This window comes from Panulirus ornatus, chromosome 56 (assembly GCF_036320965.1).
Source record: "Panulirus ornatus isolate Po-2019 chromosome 56, ASM3632096v1, whole genome shotgun sequence".
Lineage (NCBI taxonomy): Eukaryota > Metazoa > Arthropoda > Malacostraca > Decapoda > Palinuridae > Panulirus > Panulirus ornatus.
The window spans coordinates 32,303,690-32,316,760 of record NC_092279.1 but is presented as its reverse complement, the minus strand read 5'-3'; the positions used below and the strand labels follow the sequence as shown (position 1 = coordinate 32,316,760).

The following is a 13,071-nucleotide window of genomic DNA, read 5'->3' as shown; positions in this document are numbered from 1 at the left end:
AAACTAATTATGCTCTCTCCTATGTGTAGAGTGCAATAGCCCATTTAAAATTCCATGCATCATGGTCATTGCAATTTATCAAGTCCAATTAACTTTTCTTACACTTAACTGTCTTTCCCAAAACTAAAGAGGTAGCATTTGGAACAAAACAAAATAAGTCTCATCTGCATATATCCGATCTATATCTTTCATGTATCATTCAAGGAAACCAGAGCCTAACATCTGAAGCCAAGTATTACTTACAACCTTGACTTCCTCACATATTCCCTGGTTCAGTCCAATGACAGCATGGTGCCTCCTATATACCATATCAATCCACAGCTTAGCAACCACAAACACTCAACACCTTCACATTGAAACAAATATCCTCCCAGTACAGACCCAACTCAACATACTCAGCACAATCCTATGTAATAGCACTAAACCCTTCCCACTCAAGCCACTCTATAACTAACCATCAACCCAAAGTAGAAATAAAAAGCTTATCCCCCTGATGCACACTTCAGTGACAACTACTCCCACAGCTCACCATCCCAACAAAGGCACTAAACAACCGACCTCCAAACCTAGCTTTAAATTCCAACACTTCAGACATTTGCCCAGACAAACTTGAATCACACTCTCAATTACTCTATGGACATCACCCATCACTACAACATTACAAACACCATTTCAACATATACCAAGATCCCATACCCACTATGCAACAACAATAAACAAGACACTGAACACTTACATAATGCTAAACTACCCTTTATTCTCTGAACATAGATGCACACTTCAGTGACAACTACTCCCACAGCTCACCATCCCAACAAAGGCACTAAACAACCGACCTCCAAACCTAGCTTTAAATTCCAACACTTCAGACATTTGCCCAGACAAACTTGAATCACACTCTCAATTACTCTATGGACATCACCCATCACTACAACATTACAAACACCATTTTAACATATACCAAGATCCCATACCCACCATGCAACAACAATAAACAAGACACTGAACACTTACATAATGCTACACTACCCTTTATTCTCTGAACATAGATGCACACATGTCACTACATTTTATGACCTATGATTCTATCTAGTGGATGCAGCTAGCTTCTTGAGCACTGAAGAAGCCTTATAAGGATAGAAGTGACTCCTAGTGCAGGAAGTAAGTAATCTATCCAATATATGCCTCATGCTTCCCTGCAGGTTCAGACCCTAATATCCAAAAGCCTCCTTCACTCCGTCTTAAGCCCCCTTTATTGTATCCTTCCATCTCCATTTTAGTCTCCTGTCCTCCTTGCACCCACCACTTTTGACATGCAGGTCCTCTTAGTCAGTCTTTCTTCACTCATCTGCTCTATATGCTCAGAAAATTTCAGCAAACCCCTACCTCTCTATATCAAACTGTATTAACAACCACATATCTCATATGCTGTCATTCCTTACAGGATCAACTTTGCTCGTACCACAGTCTGTAAGGGCAAAGATGGGTATGTCTGAAGGAACTGTATACTCATCCTGACAGTACTACTATTTAATGAAATCATTCTCCTACCCTTAGGCTGGTGCTTTTGAAGAACTATGAGAGCTGGGCCATATGTGGGATGAATGACTGACCACTGGTAAAGATAATTCACCACATGAGGCTGCATGCTCAAGGGCATTCTCACAGTTCTGTTATTTATTTTGCCATAAAACACAAGAAGAGCAGTTAGGTGCAAAGGATTTCTGTACAGTAAATGAAATATGTATACACCTATGAGATATACGAGTGATACAAGCATGACATAAATGAATGAAAATGGTGGAAATCACACAGTTCTGAATCTAATGTGATCACACGTGAGCATACCGTAATGTGAATCAAGGTTCAAAGGATATCTGTGGCAGTCTGGAATAGAGGAGGAGAATCTTGTTGTTTGGTTGCACAAAAATCAGCTCACACCATCCATTCATTAACTTCTTCACTCATTATCCCATGTATACTCAGGCTGAGCTTTTGTGTTGATAATTAAAATCATAAGTTAACATGGTTCACATATATTCTAAAAATTATCATGGGGGTTCCAGATATGTTTCCTATCACTTCCAGGAGATAAGAGCATACTAGTTATCATTTCTCTACATAACTGGCATTACAAGCACTTGTTTACACATGGGAATGACAGCATGGAGGTGAGGCGTCTCTCAGGGGTTGCAAATGCCTGCCTTATTTTTGCTTACTCTTCCACCATTTTATCAGCCCTAATTTGCTGAGTGAAGATTAAGCAGCCACACAAATAAGATAATATCTTACATAATGAGGAGAAAAGCTATGACTTGAGTAGTACAGCAGACAAAATAGAAGTGTCTCTTGGAGGAGGTGCAAACATCCGGTTTATTTCTACCATTCCTCTGTTTTTTCATTCTTAGTAGGCCAGCTAATGATGACTAAGACCGTGATGACAATACAGACAAAAAATAAAGATAATACTTTATGATTTTATAAGTTTCAATTAGGATAGTCCAGCTGATGCTATGGGGTAGACCAAAGTAAAGCTATCTTCATCTCTCATTTTGCCTGCCCAACCATTTGCTTTTGCAGGTGATAACACTATAGTTATACAAGTGAAGAACATCAGCATATGTAGCAGCATTTCCACAGTTTTCTTGATACAGTAATGTACTTGCTGACATGGAAGTTGAAGGAATAAGTAGGTATATAAAGCAAAGGTTGATGGCAGGAATGAGGGATAATGAAATTACTGACAATTTTCTTTTTTGTTATTTCTAATGTCTTCAACAATGCAAAGTTCATAAAAATACATCTCAAATTTTCTACAACTTTCTATTCATTGAGATAACTTGAACTCGCAGCTAACGCGGGAGACAGCGACAAAAGTAAAAAATAAATAATAATATAATAACTTGGTCTCGCAGCAATGTGCATTTCAGTATGTAATATCTTCTAAATTATTGACATTTCAACATAATATTTTGTTTGCTTTTTCTGTCTTAATGCATTTCAAAACTGCATTAAAACAAATCACTGATTTGAAAAAACTGAGACAGGAAGGGTTTGACACAGCTAGCATTAATGAAATGCATGATATGACATAACGACAGTTAAATGCTGGCATTGGTTGTGTACAGTATGAGTCTATATATAGGAAATACCTTATGAGTCAGTATCATATGAGATTCTAAAATATATAAAGGGATTCAAAATGGCTTCTACACTGGGAAAGAAAGCATGTGTCCTGTGTTTGCTGTCTGCATTAAAAGTTTAGACTAAACTTACCCAAGACAGTTGTAGAAAAGGATGTATCAGAGCTGTTGATGGTCTGCACAGGGTTAATAGGATAAACCGTAGATTCGTTGTTTGCTGATAGTGATACATGACTGTCATTCACTGACATTCTCACATTTTGCCACTGACCATCATTAAGGTCAGACCCTGTGAAAATGCCCTCCCACCTGTAAAAACAAATACATTCAATCAGGAATAAACTGTGATGGTAGAAGAAATCATAAATCCAAGAATAATATAAATCATGTGAGAGAATCTCTGGGTACTCCATGAAAGTCTGTTGAACCTGCTTGGGCAGGTAAGCTGAGGTTTCAGCATATCATACATGACAGCTAGAGGACAGATATGTGAAAGAAAAAAAAAGTGACATTCATTTGTTCCTGACCCTGGTTCACTAAAGCAGAAAAGGAAACTGGATATGGAAAAAAATCTTTCAGTACTGTGGGAAGCTGAAGACGGCAGCTACCCATGGAAGCACTGCCATTTTGATTCTGAAGAGCCGAAGTAATGTCTGGAATCATCTTACATCTTCTATGTCAGGAATGTTTTTATTACGTTCTGTCACTAAAAAAAAATAATCTCCTTGAGTACTAGTACTCAAAATCTTTTTTTTAAAGGGGAAGTAAATGTTTATAGTTGTGTTACTGTAGTGATAGTTTTCATACATGGTGCTCTGACAAGAAAATAGTGAAATTGGAAAAGAATGTAGCTTAGACATTGAAGCTTATTCTTTCACTGAAATGTGGACAAAGGGAGCATTTTTTTCAAAGTGATAGAGATGGAAAGCAAAAAGGTGTTTTTCATGAATGTACTGGAAAAGTTGAGGTCCAGATAAACTTTTGGTCTGTCAAGGCTTTATTATGGCAGATGACCAACTACTTACCCTCATGTATCCAAGATATGGTTGTACTTTGTGTAATGAAGACAATTGAGAAACATCACAAGCCAATATTCCAGTTTCATGATAAGAGAAGTGGACCAGGCAGTATGATACAGTGGTTAAATTGATGAAAACTACTAGTGACATTTGTGTAAATGAATTATACATTTCCCTTTTCCATAGCAAGAGGTTGAACCATTATGTGACATTCATTTTTCATTTCATTTCAAGCTAGAAGTTTCAGTTTTCTAAATAATTTCTTACATTTTTCATATGTATATATATATATATATATATATATATATATATATATATATATATATATATATATATATATATTTATTTATTATTATACTTTGTCGCTGTCTCCCGCGTTTGCGAGGTAGCGCAAGGAAACAGACGAAAGAAATGGCCCAACCCCCCCCCATACACATGTATATACATACGTCCACACACGCAAATATACATACCTACACAGCTTTCCATGGTTTACCCCAGACGCTTCACATGCCTTGCTTCAATCCACTGACAGCACGTCAACCCCGGTATACCACATCGCTCCAATTCACTCTATTCCTTGCCCTCCTTTCACCCTCCTGCATGTTCAGGCCCCGATCACACAAAATCTTTTTCACTCCATCTTTCCACCTCCAATTTGGTCTCCCTCTTCTCCTCGTTCCCTCCACCTCCGACACATATATCCTCTTGGTCAATCTTTCCTCACTCATTCTCTCCATGTGCCCAAACCACTTCAAAACACCCTCTTCTGCTCTCTCAACCACGCTCTTTTTATTTCCACACATCTCTCTTACCCTTACGTTACTCACTCGATCAAACCACCTCACACCACACATTGTCCTCAAACATCTCATTTCCAGCACATCCATCCTCCTGCACACAACTCTATCCATAGCCCACGCCTCGCAACCATACAACATTGTTGGAACCACTATTCCTTCAAACATACCCATTTTTGCTTTCCGAGATAATGTTCTCGACTTCCACACATTCTTCAAGGCCCCCAGGATTTTCGCCCCCTCCCCCACCCTATGATCCACTTCCGCTTCCATGGTTCCATCCGCTGCCAGATCCACTCCCAGATATCTAAAACACTTCACTTCCTCCAGTTTTTCTCCATTCAAACTCACCTCCCAATTGACTTGACCCTCAACCCTACTGTACCTAATAACCTTGCTCTTATTCACATTTACTCTTAACTTTCTTCTTCCACACACTTTACCAAACTCAGTCACCAGCTTCTGCAGTTTCTCACATGAATCAGCCACCAGCGCTGTATCATCAGCGAACAACAACTGACTCACTTCCCAAGCTCTCTCATCCCCAACAGACTTCATGCTTGCCCCTCTTTCCAAAACTCTTGCATTTACCTCCCTAACAACCCCATCCATAAACAAATTAAACAACCATGGAGACATCACACACCCCTGCCGCAAACCTACATTCACTGAGAACCAATCACTTTCCTCTCTTCCTACACGTACACATGCCTTACATCCTCGATAAAAACTTTTCACTGCTTCTAACAACTTTCCTCCCACACCATATATTCTTAATACCTTCCACAGAGCATCTCTATCAACTCTATCATATGCCTTCTCCAGATCCATAAATGCTACATACAAATCCATTTGCTTTTCTAAGTATTTCTCACATACATTCTTCAAAGCAAACACCTGATCTACACCACTTTTGAAACCACACTGCTCTTCCCCAATCTGATGCTCTGTACATGCCTTCACCCTCTCAATCAATACCCTCCCATATGATTTACCAGGAATACACAACAAACTTATACCTCTGTAATTTTAGCACTCACTCTTATCCCCTTTGCCTTTGTACAATGGCACTATGCACGCATTCCGCCAATCCTCAGGCACCTCACCATGAGTCATACATACATTAATTAACCTTACCAACCAGTCAAGAATACAGTCACCCCCTTTTTTAATAGATTCCACTGCAATACCATCCAAACCTGCTGCCTTTCCGGCTTTCATCTTCCGCAAAGCTTTTACTACCTCTTCTCTGTTTACTAAATCATTTTCCCTAACCCTCTCACTTTGCACACCACCTCGACCAAAACACCTTATATCTGCCACTCTATCATCAAACACATTCAACAAACCTTCAAAATACTCACTCCATCTCCTTCTTACATCACCACTACTTGTTATCACCTCCCCATTAGCGCCCTTCACTGAAGTTCCCATTTGCTCCCTTGTATTACGCACTTTATTTACCTCCTTCCAGAACATCTTTTTATTCTCCCTAAAATTTAATGATACTCTCTCACCCCAACTCTCATTTGCCCTCTTTTTCACCTCTTGCACCTTTCTCTTGACCTCCTGTCTCTTTCTTTTATACATCTCCCACTCAATTGCATTATTTCCCTGCAAAAATCGTCCAAATGCCTCTCTCTTCTCTTTCACTAATAATCTTACTTCTTCATCCCACCACTCACTACCCTTTCTAATCAACCCACCTCCCACGCTTCTCATGCCACAAGCATCTTTTGTGCACTCTACCACTGATTCCCTAAATACATCCCATTCCTCCCCCACTCCCCTTACTTCCATTGTTCTCACCTTTTTCCATTCTGTACACAGTCTCTCCTGGTACTTCCTCACACAAGTCTCCTTCCCAAGCTCAGTTACTCTCACCACCCTCTTCACCCCAACATTCACTCTTCTTTTCTGAAAACCCATACAAATCTTCACCTTAGCCTCCACAAGATATTGATCAGACATCCCTCCAATTGCACCTCTCAGCACAATAACATCCAAAAGTCTCTCTCTCGCGCGCCTATCAATTAACACATAATCCAATAACGCTCTCTGGCCATCTCTCCTACTTACATACGTATACTTATGTATATCTCGCTTTTTAAACCAGGTATTCCCAATCACCAGTCCTTTTTCAGCACATAAATCTACAAGCTCTTCACCATTTCCATTTACAACACTGAACACCCCATGTATACCAATTATTCCTTCAACTGCCACATTACTCACCTTTGCATTCAAATCACCCATCACTATAACCCGGTCTCATGCATCAAAACCACTAACACACTCATTCAGCTGCTCCCAAAACACTTGCCTCTCATGATCTTTCTTCTCATGCCCAGGTGCGTATTTCAGTTTTACCCATATTAATCGAGAATTTACTTTCTTACATTCTATCACATACTCCCACAACTCCTGTTTCAGGAGTACTGCTACTCCTTTCCTTGCTTTTGTCCTCTCACTAACCCCTGACTTTACTCCCAAGACATTCCCAAACCACTCCTCCCCTTTACCCTTGAGCTTCGTTTCACTCAGAGCCAAAACATGCAGGTTCCTTTCCTCAAACATACTACCTATCTCTCCTTTTTTCACATCTTGGTTACATCCACACACATTTAGACACCCCAATCTGAGTCTACGAGGAGGATGAGCACTCCCCGCGTGACTCCTTCTGTTTCCCATTTTTTAGAAAGTTAAAATACAAGGAGGGGAGGATTTCTGGCCCCCCCGCTCCCGTCCCCTCTAGTCGCCTTCTACGACACGTGAGAAATGCGTGGGAAGTATTCTTTCACCCCTATCCCCAGGGATAATATATACATATATATATATACACACACACACATATACATACATATACACACATACACACACACACACACATATATATATATATATATATATATATATATATTGGCGGAATGGCGGAATGCGTGCATAGTGCCATTGTACAAAGGCAAAGGGGATAAGGGTGAGTGCTAAAATTACAGAGGTATAAGTTTGTTGAGTATTCCTGGTAAATCATATGGGAGGGTATTGATTGAGAGGGTGAAGGCATGTACAGAGCATCAGATTGGGGAAGAGCAGTGTGGTTTCAAAAGTGGTAGAGGATGTGTGGATCAGGTGTTTGCTTCAAAGAATGTATGTGAGAAATACTTAGAAAAGCAAATGGATTTGTATGTAGCATTTATGGATCTGGAGAAGGCATATGATAGAGTTGATAGAGATGCTCTGTGGAAGGTATTAAGAATATATGGTGTGGGAGGCAAGTTGTTAGAAGCAGTGAAAAGTTTTTATCAAGGACGTAAGGCATGTGTACGTGTAGGAAGAGAGGAAAGTGATTGGTTCTCAGTGAATGTAGGTTTGCGGCAGGGGTGTGTGATGTCTCCATGGTTGTTTAATTTGTTTATGGATGGGGTTGTTAGGGAGGTGAATGCAAGAATTTTGGAAAGAGGGGCAAGTATGAAGTCTGTTGGGGATGAGAGAGCTAGGGAAGTGAGTCAGTTGTTGTTCGCTGATGATGCAGCGCTGGTGGCTGATTCATGTGAGAAACTGCAGAAGCTGGTGACTGAGTTTGGTAAAGTGTGTGAAAGAAGAAAGTTAAGAGTAAATGTGAATAAGAGCAAGGTTATTAGGTACAGTAGGGTTGAGGGTCGAGTCAATTGGGCGGTGAGTTTAAATAAAGAAAAACTGGAGGAAGTAAAGTGATTTAGATATCTGGGAGTGGATCTGGCAGCGGATGGAACCATGGAAGCGGAAGTGAATCATAGGGTGGGGGAGGGGGAGAAAATCCTGGGAGCCTTGAAGAATGTGTGGAAGTCGAGAACATTATCTCAGAAAGCAAAAATGGGTATGTTTGAAGGAATAGTGGTTCTAACAATGTTGAATGGTTGCGAGGCGTGTGCTATGGATAGAGTTGTGCGCAGGAGGGTGGATGTGCTGGGAATGAGATGTTTGAGGACAATGTTTGGTGTGAGGTGGTTTGATCGAGTAAGTAATGTAAGGTCAAGAGAGATGTGTGGAAATGAAAAGAGCATGGTTGAGAGAGCAGAAGAGGGTGTCTTGAAATGGTTTGGGCACATGGAGAGAATGAGTGAGGAAAGATTGACAAAGAGGATATATGTGTCGGAGGTGGAGGGAACGAGGAGAAGTGGGAGACCAAATTGGAGGTGGAAAGATGGAGTGAAAAAGATTTTGAGTGATCGCGGCCTGAACATGCAGGAGGGTGAAAGGCGGGCAAGGAATAGAATGAATTGGAATGATGTGGTATACCGGGGTCAACGTGCTATCAGTGGATTGAATCAGGGCATGTGAAGCGTTTGGGGTAAACCATGGAAAGTTGTGTGGGGCCTGGATGTGGAAAGGGAGCTGTGGTTTCGGTGCATTATTGCATGACAGCTAGAGACTGAGTGTGAATGAATGGGGCCTTTGTTGTCCTTTCTTAGCGCTACCTCACACACATGAGGGGGGAGGGGGATGTTATTCCATATGTGGCGAGGTGGCGATGGGAATGAATAAAGGCCGACAGTGTGAATTGTGTGCATGTGTATATATGTATGTGTCTGTGTGTGTATATACATGTGTACATTGAGATGTATGGGTATGTATATTTGCGTGTGTGGACGTGTGTGTATGTACATGTGTATGGTGGTGGGTTGGGCCAATTCTTTCGTCTGTTTCCTTGCGCTACCTCGCAAACGCGGGAGACAGCGACAAAGCAAAATAAATAAATAAATAAATAATATATATATATATATATATATATATATATATATATATATATATATATATATATATATATATACATATATATATATATATATATATATATATATATATATATATTCTTAATACCTTCCACAGAGCATCTCTATCAACTCTATCATATGCCTTCTCCAGATCCATAAATGCTACATACAAATCCATTTGCTTTTCTAAGTATTTCTCACATACATTCTTCAAAGCAAACACCTGATCCACACATCCTCTACCACTTCTGAAACCGCACTGCTCTTCCCCAATCTGATGCTCTGTATATGCCTTCACCCTCTCAATCAATACCCTCCCATATAATTTACCAGGAATACTCAACAAACTTATACCTCTGTAATTTGAGCACTCACTCTTATCCCCTTTGCCTTTGTACAATGGCACTATGCACGCATTCCGCCAATCCTCAGGCACCTCACCATGAGTCATACATACATTAAATAACCTTACCAACCAGTGAACAATACAGTCACCCCCCTTTTTAATAAATTCCACTGCAATACCATCCAAACCTGCTGCCTTGCCGGCTTTCATCTTCCGCAAAGCTTTTACTACCTCTTCTCTGTTTACCAAATCATTTTCCCTAACCCTCTCACTTTGCACACCACCTCGACCAAAACACCCTATATCTGCCACTCTGTCATCAGACACATTCAACAAACCTTCAAAATACTCATTCCATCTCCTTCTCACATCACCGCTACTTGTTATCACCTCCCCATTTACGCCCTTCACTGAAGTTCCCATTTGCTCCCTTGTCTTACGCACCCTATTTACCTCCTTCCAGAACATCTTTTTATTCTCCCTAAAATTTACTGATAGTCTCTCACCCCAACTCTCATTTGCCCTTTTTTTCACCTCTTGCACCTTTCTCTTGACCTCCTGTCTCTTTCTTTTATACTTCTCCCACTCAATTGCATTTTGCAATATGGTGTTGGAGGCAAGTTGTTAGAAGCAGTGAAAAGTTTTTATCGAGGATGTAAGGCATGTGTACGTGTAGGAAGAGAGGAAAGTGATTGGTTCTCAGTGAATGTAGGTTTGCGGCAGGGGTGTGTGATGTCTCCATGGTTGTTTAATTTGTTTATGGATGGGGTTGTAAGGGAGGTAAATGCAAGAGTCCTGGAAAGAGGGGCAAGTATGAAGTCTGTTGGGGATGAGAGAGCTTGGGAAGTGAGTCAGTTGTTGTTCGCTGATGATACAGCGCTGGTGGCTGATTCATGTGAGAAACTGCAGAAGCTGGTGACTGAGTTTGGTAAAGTGTGTGGAAGAAGAAAGTTGAGAGTAAATGTGAATAAGAGCAAGGTTATTAGGTACAGTAGGGGTGAGGGTCAAGTCAATTGGGAGGTGAGTTTGAATGGAGAAAAACTGGAGGAAGTGAAGTGTTTTAGATATCTGGGAGTGGATCTGTCAGCGGATGGAACCATGGAAGCGGAAGTGGATCATAGGGTGGGGGAGGGGGCGAAAATTTTGGGAGCCTTGAAAAATGTGTGGAAGTCGAGAACATTATCTCGGAAAGCAAAAATGGGTATGTTTGAGGGAATAGTGGTTCCAACAATGTTGTATGGTTGCGAGGCGTGGGCTATGGATAGAGATGTGCGCAGGAGGATGGATGTGCTGGAAATGAGATGTTTGAGGACAATGTGTGGTGTGAGGTGGTTTGATCGAGTAAGTAACGTAAGGGTAAGAGAGATGTGTGGAAATAAAAAGAGCGTGGTTGAAGAGAGCAGAAGAGGGTGTTTTGAAATGGTTTGGGCACATGGAGAGAATGAGTGAGGAGAGATTGACCAAGAGGATATATGTGTCGGAGGTGGAGGGAACGAGGAGAAGAGGGAGACCAAATTGGAGGTGGAAAGATGGAGTGAAAAGATTTTGTGTGATCGGGGCCTGAACATGCAGGAGGGTGAAAGGAGGGCAAGGAATAGAGTGAATTGGAGTCATGTGGTATACAGGGGTTGACGTGCTGTCAGTGGATTGAATCAAGGCATGTGAGCGTCTGGGGTAAACCATGGAAAGGTGTGTAGGTATGTATATTTGCGTGTGTGGACGTGTGTATGTACATGTGTATGGGGGGGGGGTTGGGCCATTTCTTTCGTCTGTTTCCTTGCGCTACCTCGCAAACGCGGGAGACAGCGACAAAGTATAAAAAAAAAAAAAAAAAAAAAAAAAAAAAAAAAATATATAAAGGGTGAGTGCTAAAATTACAGAGGTATAAGTTTGTTGAGTATTCCTGGTAAATCATATGGGAGGGTATTGATTGAGAGGGTGAAGGCATGTACAGAGCATCAGATTGGGGAAGAGCAGTGTGGTTTCAAAAGTGGTAGAGGATGTGTGGATCAGGTGTTTGCTTCAAAGAATGTATGTGAGAAATACTTAGAAAAGCAAATGGATTTGTATGTAGCATTTATGGATCTGGAGAAGGCATATGATAGAGTTGATAGAGATGCTCTGTGGAAGGTATTAAGAATATATGGTGTGGGAGGCAAGTTGTTAGAAGCAGTGAAAAGTTTTTATCAAGGACGTAAGGCATGTGTACGTGTAGGAAGAGAGGAAAGTGATTGGTTCTCAGTGAATGTAGGTTTGCGGCAGGGGTGTGTGATGTCTCCATGGTTGTTTAATTTGTTTATGGATGGGGTTGTTAGGGAGGTGAATGCAAGAATTTTGGAAAGAGGGGCAAGTATGAAGTCTGTTGGGGATGAGAGAGCTAGGGAAGTGAGTCAGTTGTTGTTCGCTGATGATGCAGCGCTGGTGGCTGATTCATGTGAGAAACTGCAGAAGCTGGTGACTGAGTTTGGTAAAGTGTGTGAAAGAAGAAAGTTAAGAGTAAATGTGAATAAGAGCAAGGTTATTAGGTACAGTAGGGTTGAGGGTCGAGTCAATTGGGCGGTGAGTTTAAATAAAGAAAAACTGGAGGAAGTAAAGTGATTTAGATATCTGGGAGTGGATCTGGCAGCGGATGGAACCATGGAAGCAGAAGTGAATCATAGGGTGGGGGAGGGGGAGAAAATCCTGGGAGCCTTGAAGAATGTGTGGAAGTCGAGAACATTATCTCAGAAAGCAAAAATGGGTATGTTTGAAGGAATAGTGGTTCTAACAATGTTGAATGGTTGCGAGGCGTGTGCTATGGATAGAGTTGTGCGCAGGAGGGTGGATGTGCTGGGAATGAGATGTTTGAGGACAATGTTTGGTGTGAGGTGGTTTGATCGAGTAAGTAATGTAAGGTCAAGAGAGATGTGTGGAAATGAAAAGAGCATGGTTGAGAGAGCAGAAGAGGGTGTTTTGAAATGGTTTGGGCACATGGAGAGAATGAGTGAGGAAAGATTGACAAAGAGGATA

At 41.0% G+C, this 13,071-nt stretch overlaps 1 protein-coding gene across 2 annotated transcripts in view; it reads right to left on the bottom strand.

Annotated features, from left to right (window-relative positions):
• The window catches only part of crb (cell polarity complex component crumbs), a 642,968-nt gene that overhangs the window by 200,928 nt on the left and 428,969 nt on the right, over positions 1-13,071 (bottom strand). For both annotated transcript variants that reach the window (XM_071694202.1, XM_071694201.1), the window contains exon 22: positions 3,277-3,452. In XM_071694202.1, the coding sequence (XP_071550303.1) occupies positions 3,277-3,452 (176 nt within the window). The remainder of the gene's footprint in view (positions 1-3,276; positions 3,453-13,071) is intronic.